At 51.1% G+C, this 11819-nt stretch overlaps 1 protein-coding gene across 1 annotated transcript; it reads right to left on the bottom strand.

The window, feature by feature from the left end:
- Window positions 1-7108: 7108 nt before the first annotated feature.
- Window positions 7109-11392, bottom strand: LOC101399664 (protocadherin-8). The gene is made up of 3 exons (XM_004433606.2): window positions 8616-11392; window positions 8241-8448; window positions 7109-7751 (listed from the first exon to the last, which is right to left on the bottom strand). Exons 1-3 carry the CDS (start codon window positions 11244-11246, stop codon window positions 7378-7380), a joined length of 3213 nt encoding a protein of 1070 aa, XP_004433663.1. The 5' UTR covers window positions 11247-11392; the 3' UTR covers window positions 7109-7377.
- Between the last annotated feature and the right edge of the window lie 427 nt (window positions 11393-11819).

Raw genomic sequence — 11819 nt, 5'->3', positions numbered from 1 at the left:
CTCCAGGTGATTCTGATTTGAGATCCACAGCTAGAGTGGGTGCTATTGGTGCCCCACCCACATGTGCCCATGAAGCCTGTGCACCCCTTTCTAGCTGCTGTGAGGACTGGCTGCTAAAGGCTCATGATGGCTCCCTTCCCTGGAGAATTGCCCTCAGCCTAACAGGAGCTGCTGTGCCATGGGAGGTAATGCAATGCACCCCCTTTCCCAGCCAGAGGCCAATAACTAACGGGGCACAAAAGGCTGGCCCCTTGCCTGAAGAGAAGACCAATTTGTGCTCCAGAGCTGAAGTGGCACCAGGCTGAAGCTAAGATCACCACCTTGTTAAGCTTTCTTCCCCTGCCCTCTCCTGATGCCTTCTCTCCCCTTCTCCTGAGAGCTCTTCCTCAATAAGTGATTTTCACAAGAATCCCCATCTCAGGCTGTGCTTCTCAGAAACTTGACTTAAGACAATCAGCCCAAATTAAGTGAGGAATTGAAAGATTTAGAAAGATACTTAAGAGTCCCATATGGATACCTTAAAATAGCTAAATAATTATGTAGAATGTCATTTTTACTAGCTTTTGTATATAGACATAGCCTGGGAGATGCTTCACCACATGCATAGGGAGGAATGCCAGGGACAGAGTGGTGACATTGAATTTCTTTAGCGCAGGAGGGTGGCTGAGCCAGTCCTTAGCATTCCTGCAGCACTTCAGCATCTTCATTAGTGCGTTCTCAGACCTCCGGTGAGGCTGATGATTAACGCCTTTTGGCTGATAAGCAGAATGAATCACAACGAGGTTAAGGGTTGGCTGAAAGTCAGGTGCTAAATAAAATTGAGATTCCATCCCACCCACTCACCCACCACTTTCCTCTTCCAATGGCCCAGCACTTCCTCTGATGATCTAGTGACATTCATTAGAAGCAAATCCTCACCCCTCAACAGCTACTTTCCAAGAAATAATAGGAAGAAAACTTGGCAAACTAGATAGTCTCAATAAAATAAGAGACTAATATCCAACATTTAGCATTGAAAATGATTTCATGCTTTCATCAACTTTATAGTTTGCTGTGTTTGCCCAGAACACAGTGGAGATTTGACAATTATCTGGATTATTTCGGCCATGTGGCTTCAGGTACCAAAATGGATCAGACCACATCAAATCTCTAGATATATGGTGCCCATACACTTCTGAGACTCTCTTGAGTTGAGTCTAAAGAGATTCTGCTGCATTGAGACTAGAAGATGGGGAGGGCTTGACCTTCAAAAGGTAAGGAGACTTGTACGGGGTGATGCTACCTCTGCATCCTCCAAGTACTCCTGGAGTCATTAGACTAGCCGGGGTGGATGAGATGCTGACTCTATTGGTCATGTCTGGTTCAGAGGCATGTTGAGCACAGACCTCCTGTGGGAAGGTAGTTGACTTGTAGATGCAAATTCTCTCAGCTATGCTGTGTAACCATGACCTTTTGTGCTTGGCTCAGTGCATCATTCCATTCAGCAAGTGCTTTTATTGAATCTTTATTATGTACCAGCCAGAGTGCCAGGTGCTGCAGATAGAGAGATGAAAGGCGTAGATAGTCCTTGATTTCATGGGCCAGTGGGGGAGGTGGATAAGTGCAGCAACAATTACCCTCAGTTTGGTAAGTGCCAAGGAAGCACACAGGGACAGGCATCCTGCCCTGTCAGGCTGGTGGCTGGGAGAGAGGGTGAAGTGATTCTTGAACAGTTTTGAAGGATAAGAAGAAAGGGCCAGAGAAGAGAAAGGGTGGGGTGGGGAAAGAGGGAGAGGAAATAGAATGTCATTCCAGGCAGAAGGACCAGGATGGAGAGGCGAAACCCAAGTAGATGCTTCTGGCTGAAGCGCCAGGTGTGCATGAGCCTGGGGTGGAGGAAGGGCAGCAGCAGAATCCAGTCTTGGGAGGGAGGCAGGGCAGAGTGTGAAGGGTCTGGGATGCCATGGACAGCACTGCGGACTTTATCTTAACAGCAATGGGAAGTCATGAGGACATTAATCAGACAAGTGACAAGATCAGCTTTTTAAAAAAAATTTTTTGTTTATTGCAATAACATTGGTTTATAACATTGTATAAATTTCAGGGGTACATCATTATACTTCTATTTCTGCATAGATTACATCATGTTCACCACCCAAATACTAATTACAACCCATCACCACATACATGTGCCGAATTATCCCTTTCGCCCTCCTCCCTCCCCTCTTCCTCTCTGGTAGCCACCAATCCAATCTCTGTCTCTATGTGTGACAAGATCAGCTTTTAGAAAAGGGCTTTATGGCAGCAGTGTGGAGGGTGCAGAAGAGGGGGACAGGTAGAAAATCCTGGGAGAGCGGATAGGAAATTAGTACTGGAAAGAAGCAATGAGAGTTTGAATAAGTCAGTGTGCCTTCTTCTGTTTCAGACAGATCTTGAATGTAATCCCAGCTCTTCCTAGTATTAGCTGTGTGACTTATGACAAGCTACCTTACCTCTCCAAGTCTCGCTTTCCCCATACGTAAGATGGTTTAATGAGTCCTTACCTCATTAGGTTGTGAGGATTAACTGTAAGGTGCTTGGTGCAGTGCCTGGAATGCAGTAATCACTAAAACATGGTATCCTTTTTCTTGTCCTTATGCAACTATCTTGATTTGGACAGTCCCCCTAAAAGCAGGCATTGAAACAAGGACTTGGGTGCAGGAAGTTTATTTGAGAGGTGATCTCAAGAAGTACAAGTGACTGGAGGAGGAAAGTGAGACAGGGATGGAGGAAAGCCAGTGAAGGGGGTATTAGCCAGTGGGTTGCTGCTGCGGGTGACTGAGGCTCAAATTCACCTGGGACCCTCCGAGGAATCGTGTAGAACACAGCTCAAAATTTTCCCTCTAAGGGATGGGAAAGCTGGGGTGTTTATCCACCAACGCCTGTCCCTAATTGGCTGAGAGTTGCTTCTGCAGGTCTTAAATCCCCGGTACTTCTAGACTGTGCACAGAGCGTGCACAGGCTGATCAAGCTTCTGTGGCCCCAACACTGGTGGAGCCCCAAGTCCTCAGCAAGTCTCAAGCAGCAGAAACAAGTGCTTGAGATGGTGACTGTCATTGTGCAACCGGAAGTGTCCATGGCAGCTGAGATGAGCTCAGAGGTCAGCAGTGGGGACGTGGGCAGAGCTTCATATCTGCTACAGTGGAGTGAAGGGATAGTTAAACAATATTTAGAAGGTAAAATCAACAGACTTTGATGAGTGGAAGTAAGAAATATGGTGAAGTCTTAAAATGACTTTTGTATTTTGGGTTTGGTCTAAAAACTGCAGTCCCATTCATTGAGTTTAAAATAATTGCCAGAGGGGTAGTTTTGGAGGTAATGGTAGCAGGGAAGGGAGGACGATTTTCATTTGGATTTGTTGAGTCCAAGGTCTCTCTGATATAGCCAAGTGTCATACTGGGTTGGCAATGGAATTTCCCTAATTCCGCATTAAAGTATGCAGGCTTCACTTTGACATGCTGAAATTTCTTTAACAAGTTTTGTGGGAGGAAATTCTGTACTCTGATAACGAGTGAAGATTTTGTTCCCCCCTGCTAAAAAAGCACATTTAATCTGGTGGTTTAAGTGATGGGTTTTAAAACAGCCTGGTGTCTCTTTCTACCTGCTGTTCCCTTATTAGGTGACTTTGAACCTGTTGGTGAAGTCCACTGCAGATTGTTTCCCTCTGAAGAAAGGGAATAATAAATACTCTCTTGAGTTTTTGCATAGCTGTTGAAAACTAGACAGCATTTTCAAAGCCCTTCTGAGTTGTTGCAAAGCACAGTGCCCTGTCGAGTATTGTATTACTTTGCTTCAGTTTGCTTTCAAAACTTACAGCATTCCAATTATCCTGTTGTTACTGAATTCAGTACTAAAGTGAATGTGGCTGTTTTCTAAATTGGAATTTTTAGATGATAAAAACTTATATTTGCCAAGTGAGATAAGCCAGATATTTAGCTAATTATGGCATAGAACTCATCCTGATTATATATATATTTTCTCTCCATGTGCATATATATTAGTGTTTGGAGACACGCATCCTGTTTTCGCTCTATTTCAGAATGCATTTTTCAATAGACGTTGAAACCACTTACATTTTAATTTTCTGAAGTGGTTTCTTTGATGGATATTTTATTATAGGAAGCATAGGACATCCAAGTCAATGGGGCCAGACATAAAAATGTGCAATAGGTAAAGTCTGGCTTTAGCTTTGTCTTTCAAGGTGACCTCCCACTTCCCCAAGAGCCTTCCCGTGTCCAGAGCTCACTGCCAAGGTGCCCAAGATTGTTGGCCTCCACCTCCAGAGAGGTATTTGTGGTGCTATCACAAACCTTTCAGGCTGTGAGTTTGCCTGTGTTGTTCATGTCAGCTGTACTTGTCTGCAGAGGGTTGACTACATGTGAGGCTCTGGTCTACAGAGTGAAACTGGAAGAGAGCAAACCAGTGTCAGAACAAGGCTGGGCATCCTGTGTCTGTTTCATCTTCCTTAGTGGGTGGGGCTGCCCTGATAGTTACGGGTAGAGACTGGCTCCAAAGGAAGGCAAGACAAGAGGAAGTAGGAGAGAATGTAGTGGGTACTTACTAGAGGCAGGCCTTGTGCTAAGAATTCTGCATATATATCTCATCTCATTTAATTTAATAAAGCAATATATTTACTTAAAAATGTGCTTGAGAATAAACATTTTTTGAGAAAAATGGAAAGCCTCTTTCATTTGCTCCTGTTTCTCTGAGAGTTCCTTCTGCTGGCCCTTAGAAAAGCCTCCTCCCTTTCTCTGTTTAAACAAACTTTTTTTTTTTTTTTGGTGAGGAAGATTAGCCGTGAGTTAATGTCTGTTGACAATCCTCTTCTTTTTGCTGAGGAAGATTGGCCCTGGGCTAACATCCATGCCCATCTTCCTCTACTTTACGTGTGGGGCACCTGCCACAGCATGGCTTGGTGAGTGGTACGTATGTCCATGCCCAGGATCCAAACCCACAAACCCTTGACCCCCAAAGTGGAGCATGGGAACTTAAGCACTAAGCCACCGGGCTGGCCCCTAAACAAACAATTTTAAGGACTGGATTATGTGTTGGGTTTTTAAAAAATTTCAAGCAAAAATAAGGTATGTTAACGGTCTTTTCTCTAAGGGAAAACTATGAGAGTGAAGTCATAGAGGTTTTGAGAACTGAATTTTTGGAGTAATGAAATAATTTTCAAAGGACAAAAATAAAATAATGACAATGACATTATTTTACTTTTGAAGGACAAAAGCAGGCAAACACATTCAGAGATTGGAAGCTTTTGGACTGCAGCGTGGAGTTATTCCTCCTTCTGCCCTGCGTTTGATGGGACTGGCTCAAGAATAAAGCATTAGATGTTAGAATGGAGGTCTACCTGAAGGTTTCTCTCTTGGGGTCTGGGCATCATGGTTCTGCAGCTGTCTGGTAACCCGGCCACATCCCATGATTTCTCCCAGAACCTGAGGCCTGGGCAGTCTGAGCTTGTCAGGCGCGTGTTCAGCTCAGTTGCTTGCAGAAACCGGTGCTCTTTGCACAGGCTGTGGGTGGTGAAGCACTTGTGTGTGCCTACCCTGCTGTTCAGCGTGGAGCCACCACTGGTTTCAATTATGACTTCAACAGGCCGCTTGGAGGGCTCCTCTATTCATTACAGCGCCTCACACTCTATAATTAGTAATAAAGGAACACAGGCACTTCACAAATATAAAGGGCTAAACAATAATCAGGCAGTAAAGGCAATGCATTGGGATTTTTCCACCTAACTCTTTGTTTCTTTCAAGTTAAAAAAAAAAAAACTTTCATTGCTTTATTTTATTTTCTTGCCTTGAATAATCTGGGTTTGAATCTCATCCTGGCCACTTATTAGCTGTGTGACTTTGGGCATTTTACCTCACCTTGCTGTGCCCAAGTTCCTTTATCTGTAAAATAGAGATAACAAGAATTCGCATCTCATGGGGGTAGTTTGAGGATTAAAAGAGATAATTCATGCAGAGTGCTTTGTAAGAAGCTTTGCTCATATAAAAGCTTGTTCCGTAAATGTTAGTTCTCATTATTATTATCATTTTAATTTCAAATGAAATGAATGCATAGAGCATAAGACATAAGCATAGGTCTTTTAAAAAACCTCCCATTACACACATTTTCAAGCACAGACACACAAATTGGTATAATTATCCCCCCACACACGTAAGTACCCATGCTAGCATTGACAATGATCAATATTTTATCAATCTTGTTTTGTGTAGCCCCGTGTTTTCTTCTAGAATATCTAAAGCAAATCCCAAGCATCATGTCATTTCGCCCATAAATTTGAGTGTCTTTTTGATATTAAAATCCCTAATATGGCAAGAGCTTCTTTTTGATGTTAACATCCCTAATATGCTAAGAACTCCTTGGGACTATGTCTTCTTAACTCGAACTCCAGCTTGAGAACGCTGTCAGGAGTTACTGGAGTTAGTAAAAACTCTACAGATGTTTGTTTAATTAGTGAATGAACAGACCAAACAGCGTTCCTATACCTTTTGGTAGATGCTCCACAGATATTTGTCGAGTGAATAAACGAGGGCAGGAATTTTACAGAGTGCCTGATGTATATGGAGACGCATGTTTTATAAAATCAACAACTATTTTTAATACTTGGATGACAGTTTCCAATACTTGAAATCCCACAGGTTTAATATTTCCATGAACATTATAATGCCCAAATAATTAGCAGTTGAAACAAAGTTTAATTCTGCTACTCAAATTATTTGTGAATGTGTGACTGTAGGCAACTTCATGAAAAGCAATTAGCAGATTCTTCAAACACATGACAAATCCTTTATTACTGTGCTTATAAGTGACATGGTTTACAGAAAACCGAATGTAATTAAATGACATTGAACTTGAAATCTACCACAGTCTCAAGATACATAAGTTATACTTGGCAAAGCAAAACTTCTCAAACACTAGGTTGTTTCAGGTGAAAGATAAATTCCCATTAAGTAATTCCAATGTGTTTTGTTTTTTGTCTTAGACAGTTCCTTTGGCAACAACTTCCACTTTAGCTTTTATTATATAAAAATATAACAAAATTTCATTATATACAAACATTACATTACACAATGTACAGGTTAAAAACACTAAGAAAATGGCAAGCTGCAAGTGAAATTAAAGTCAACAGCGTGATAAGAAAAATTAAATACTGCACACATTTCATAAAAATTACATCAACTACATTTTTGTTTGCAAATACCAAACAGTACCAATGTGATTGGAAATAGCTTCCAACAACTTCATTTTAAGGCACATCTTGCATATTTATATATACAACACTGAAACCGGTCAATAACTTAGGGGCTTCTCGGAGTGACCTGTACATGTGTGGTGACATGCAGCATGGAATTACACATTTTCATTGGCTTCCTTCTTTGGGGACAGGTACCTGCCAGGGGGCGACTGATAGAGGGGTACCCCGATCTCCTGCAACTCTGGGAGCCTCCCTGGACGGGGTGGGGAGAGCAGAGTGACTGTCCTGTCATAGTCTCTGTGTAGCACTTTCTCATAGACGCTCTGCAGCCCCACTGTCTTGGGTAGCTGGGCCTGGTAGTAATTGTCCCTGCGCAGAGGATCCCGAGGCAGGGACGTGCTCTTACAGAAGGTTGACATCTGGGCTGGTGGGTGAGGCGAGGGATGCGTGTTGGGTCCTCCGCAGGACGGGCTCCAGCAGCGGTCAGAGTGGCCCAGGATCTTACACTCAGCGGTGCACGCCCACAGTCCTGACATTAAAGAGAAAGGGAGAGAGCATGATAATTATCACCGAGGTTCCACACACCTCCGCCTGCAACTTCAGAATGTCAGACAGGGTCAGGGGGGCTGAAAAGAAAAGCGTGTATGAAGATGAATGGCAGTGATTCAAGATTTGAAAGGAACCTTGTTTTCTGTAAAGCCACGTTAATACCAAGTTGGCTCAGCTTCTTTTGCTGGAAGCAAAAAAAAATTTGATAAGCAGATTTCCCCTCCTCAGATAGCATCACCCCTGCTTCTGCCTAACAGAGTGGGAGTGTGCTTTATTCAAATGGTGGGGCAGCCTCGACTGGGCATTTTGAAATTCACTGTATCAGGTAGGCCAGATCCGGAACTCGAGGACCGAAAACAGTGGGGAAGATGGAAGGGGGCTGGGAACAGAGATGGAGAGGAGGGAAGCAGAGGCAGAAGGGCAGGGAGAGGAGGAATGTCGAACTGGGCAGGAAAGAAAGGGTCCTCACCACTCTGCATGTGGTTGATGAGATCCTTTTTCAGAGCGTCCCCGCTAATGTCGGAATCGCTGTCGTTGAAATCACTGTCCCCTTTGCCGCTGTCTTTGCCGCTGAACTTCTCCGCTTCTCGGCCGGAGATGGTGTTGAAAGAGTGTCCTTTCCAGACCGCCACAGGGGGCGCTGACTCCTTTCCAAAGCCGGGGGAGGCACCGTAGGGCTGCAGCAGGGAATGCGGGAAGCGGGGTGAGGGACGGACAAGAAACAAAAACACAAGTGCGACAGGTTAGGCCTCTCCCGCGCACACCCACCCAGACCCTTCCAGTCTCTTCCCCCAGCCTGTCCGCGGAGCACGGAGGGGGGCGCCCAGCCGAAGGAAGGCCTCACCTCGGCGTGCGCGCCGCGGAGCCGCTGCTGCCCCTCGAAGTGACAGGAGCTTTCCCCGGTGGCGCTGCCGCCCTCCGAGCCCGGGACTTCGGCCGCGGCGACAGCGGGCGGGGGCGCGTCGGCCGCGGGGCTGCCAAAGGGCGCTTTGCCGCTGCCAGGGAAGGTGAGCACGTCGAACATGTTGGGCCTGGGCCCGGCTCCCCGGGCGGCCTCCTCCGGGGAGCCGGGAGCCGAGGCTCCGCCGCCCGCCGCCCCGGGCCGCTCTTCCCGGCGGGCCCCCCCTTTGCGCACCTCCTTCTTGCGGCGGTTGCAGGTGGTGGCGATGGCGATGATGGCGGCAAGCAGCAGCGTGCAGCTCCCGGCCAGCACGATAATGACGATCAGCGGCGTGTCCCATTGTAGCACCGGACCCGACGCCGCCAGCCGTGAGCCAGACGGGCGAGAGCGCTCTGGGCTCCCCGCACTGGCGGGCGCCACGGACCCGTGCCCGCCGCCTGCTGTCACCACGAAGCTGACGGTGGCGGTTGTGGAGAGCGGGGGGCGGCCGCCGTCGGATACGACCAGCAGCGCCCGGAACACGCGGCCCGGCGGCTCCTGCGAGAGGTCGCCGGTGAGCACGATCTCCCCCGTGCGGCGGCCGATGGCGAAGGCTTCTCGCGGCTCCTGCTGCAGCAGGTCGAATGCCAGCTCTCCGTTGGCACCCTCGTCCGCGTCCCGGGCCTGCACGCGCGCCACGGCCGTGTCCCTTGCCGTGCGCCCGGGGACCGCCACTTCCAGGGAGCCGTTGGCTGGCACTGGGTGCACCAGGACCGGCGCGTGGTCGTTCTGGTCCAGCACCCGCACTTGCACCAGGGCGCTGCCGGAGAGCTGAGGGGAGCCGCCGTCGCTTGCCTGAATGCGCACGTCGAGCTGGTGCAGTGTCTCATAGTCGAAGCTGCGCAGCGCGTAGATGGCCCCAGTAGCCGGGTCCACCGAGACGTAGGTGGACACGGCGCCCCCGGCGCGGCCCACCTCGGCCTCCACCAGCTGGTAGGTGACCTGGCCGTTGCGGCCCAGGTCCGGGTCCCGGGCGGCCACCGTGGCCAAATAGGCGCCGGGGGGGTTGTTCTCACGCACAGACACTTCATAGACCGGCCGCGTGAAGAGCGGCGCGTTGTCGTTCTCGTCGCTCACGCGTACTGTGTAGGGGCGCACTGTGCGCAGCGGGGGCGCGCCGCGGTCCTCCGCGACCAGTGTCAGATTGTACTCGGCGATGCGCTCGCGGTCCAGGGACGCTGCGGTCACCACTAGGTAGCTGCCCGCGTAGGCCGGCTGCAGCCGGAAGTGCTCGTGCCCGTAGAGGGCGCAGCGCACCTGCCCATTGGCGCCCGAGTCCCTGTCCGAGGTGCTGACCAGCGCCACCAGGCTCTCGCGCGCCGCCCCCTCTGGCACCAGGGAGATGGCGCTGGCCTCTGGCGTCCCGGGCCCGGTAGACGAGGCCGCGTCCGCCCCTCCCAGAGCAGCGGCAGCGGTGGCGGCGGCGAAAGGTGAGGCGGCGGGCGCACCCGGGGCGGCCAGCGGGGTGATGGAGATGTCCGGCGCGTTGTCATTGACGTCGCGGATGCGCACGATGACCTTGCAGGTGGCGGCGCGAGGCCCGGGGCCGCGGTCCTGCGCCCGCACGTCCAGCTCGTAGGTGTCCTGGCGCTCGTAGTCCACTGGTCCGGCCAGCGTAAGGCGGCCCGAGCGCGGGTCGAGGCGGAAGAGGCGGCGCGCCTCGGGCGGGGTGCGGGCTCCGAAGGCGAACACCACGTCCCCGTTGGGGCCCTCGTCGGGGTCGGCTGCGTCCAGGTCGAGCAGCAGCGAGCCGACGGGCGCGTCCTCCGCCAGCTCCACTTCGGCCACCGCGCCCTGCGGGAAGGCCGGGCTGTGGTCGTTGGCGTCCAGCACGCGCACGCTGAGAGCGGCCGTGGCGGAGCGCGGCGGGCGGCCGCCGTCCTGGGCCACCAGCTCCAGGCTGTAGGTGGCCTGGCTCTCGCGGTCCAGCTCCTGCAGCAGCACCAGGTCGGCGCACTGGGCGCCGTCCGCGCGCGTCTGCAGCTCCACGCGGAAGGGGCTGTGCGGCTCCGCCAGGCGCACGCTCTGCAGCCCGTTGGCGCCCACGTCCTCGTCCACCGGCACCTCCAGGGGGATGCGCGTGCCCACCGCTGCGCCCTCGGACACCTCCACGGGGATCTGGGCCCGGGGGAAGCGCGGCGCGTGGTCGTTGACGTCCCTCACCTCCACCTCCACGTGCACGAGCCGGAACTGCTCCTGCGAGAAGCTGACCACGTCGAAGGCCAGCACGCACTGAGGGGCCTGGCCACACAGCCGCTCACGGTCCAGGCCCGCGTCCCCGACGGTCAGCTGCCCGTCGCCCTCGCGCACCCTGAGCAGCGAGCTGTTGAACTGCTTCATTAGGCGGAAGCTTGTGTCTCCGGACACTTTCATATGCAGGTCCTCAGCCAGGGTCCCGATGACCGTGCCAGGGGCGTCCTCCTCAAAGGTGCTGTATCGCACTGTCTTGCTCTGGGCCACTGAAAGCACCCAGCAGAGGCTGAAGAGCTGCAAGGGAAAAAGGCAGGGGCTGCCCCCGCGCCTCATTGGACTCATGCCGCCAGCCCCAAGTGCTATTCCAAAAGGCTGAGGAAGATTCCTCTCTGGTTTGCTGGTCCGGGCGAGAGTCCCAAGCTCCTCGGAGCACGATCTTTGCGAGCCGTGTGAGGGAGAAGTCTGGGGGCTGCAGCTCGGTGGCTCCGGCGGGCTGTGAGGACGCGCGGACCCACCCTCAATCGACAACTCTCCCTCCTTTCTGCTTGCTGGAGCTGCGCCGCCTCGCGCCGCCTCCGCTTTTATAGCCGCCGATATGCAAATCACCCGAGCCGGGCAGCCAATGGCAGCCTCGCCCTCGCGCTGCTCCTACACCAGCCTCCGACAATCCCTTTAATGTGGAAAGGCTTAGAGAGGAAAACAAGAAAGGAAAATTAGGGAATCTGTCCTTTGTTTCTTTAACTCCTTTTGCTTTCTTTCCTTTCCTGTCAGCGCCCTGCATGTAAAGGAGTTGGCACAGGTCGCCGGGAGTAAAGGAGCGCATGGCTTTGTTAATTGTGCCCCTTCCGTACCGGTTGCTTGAACTAAGAGCTAACACGCTGGGGTTTCACCCCATCGGCTGGGACCTCCCACCCA

Source organism: Ceratotherium simum, chromosome 10 (genome assembly GCF_057802395.1).
Source record: "Ceratotherium simum simum isolate JZ-2026a chromosome 10, ASM5780239v1, whole genome shotgun sequence".
NCBI lineage: Eukaryota > Metazoa > Chordata > Mammalia > Perissodactyla > Rhinocerotidae > Ceratotherium > Ceratotherium simum.
This window is presented reverse-complemented; position numbering and strand designations above follow the sequence as displayed.

What these genes read in the sequence shown, in the direction of transcription:
- LOC101399664 (XM_004433606.2), bottom strand. Translation starts at nt 11,246, where the DNA reads ATGAGTCCAATGAGGCGCGGGGGCAGCCCCTGCCTTTTTCCCTTGCAG. An exon ending in TCCGCGGCGCGCACGCCGAG is followed by an intron (nt 8,449 to 8,615) that starts GTGAGGCCTTCC and finishes TCCCTGCTGCAG; the next exon opens with CCCTACGGTGCCTCCCCCGG. An exon ending in CATCAACCACATGCAGAGTG is followed by an intron (nt 7,752 to 8,240) that starts GTGAGGACCCTT and finishes CTTTAATGTCAG; the next exon opens with GACTGTGGGCGTGCACCGCT.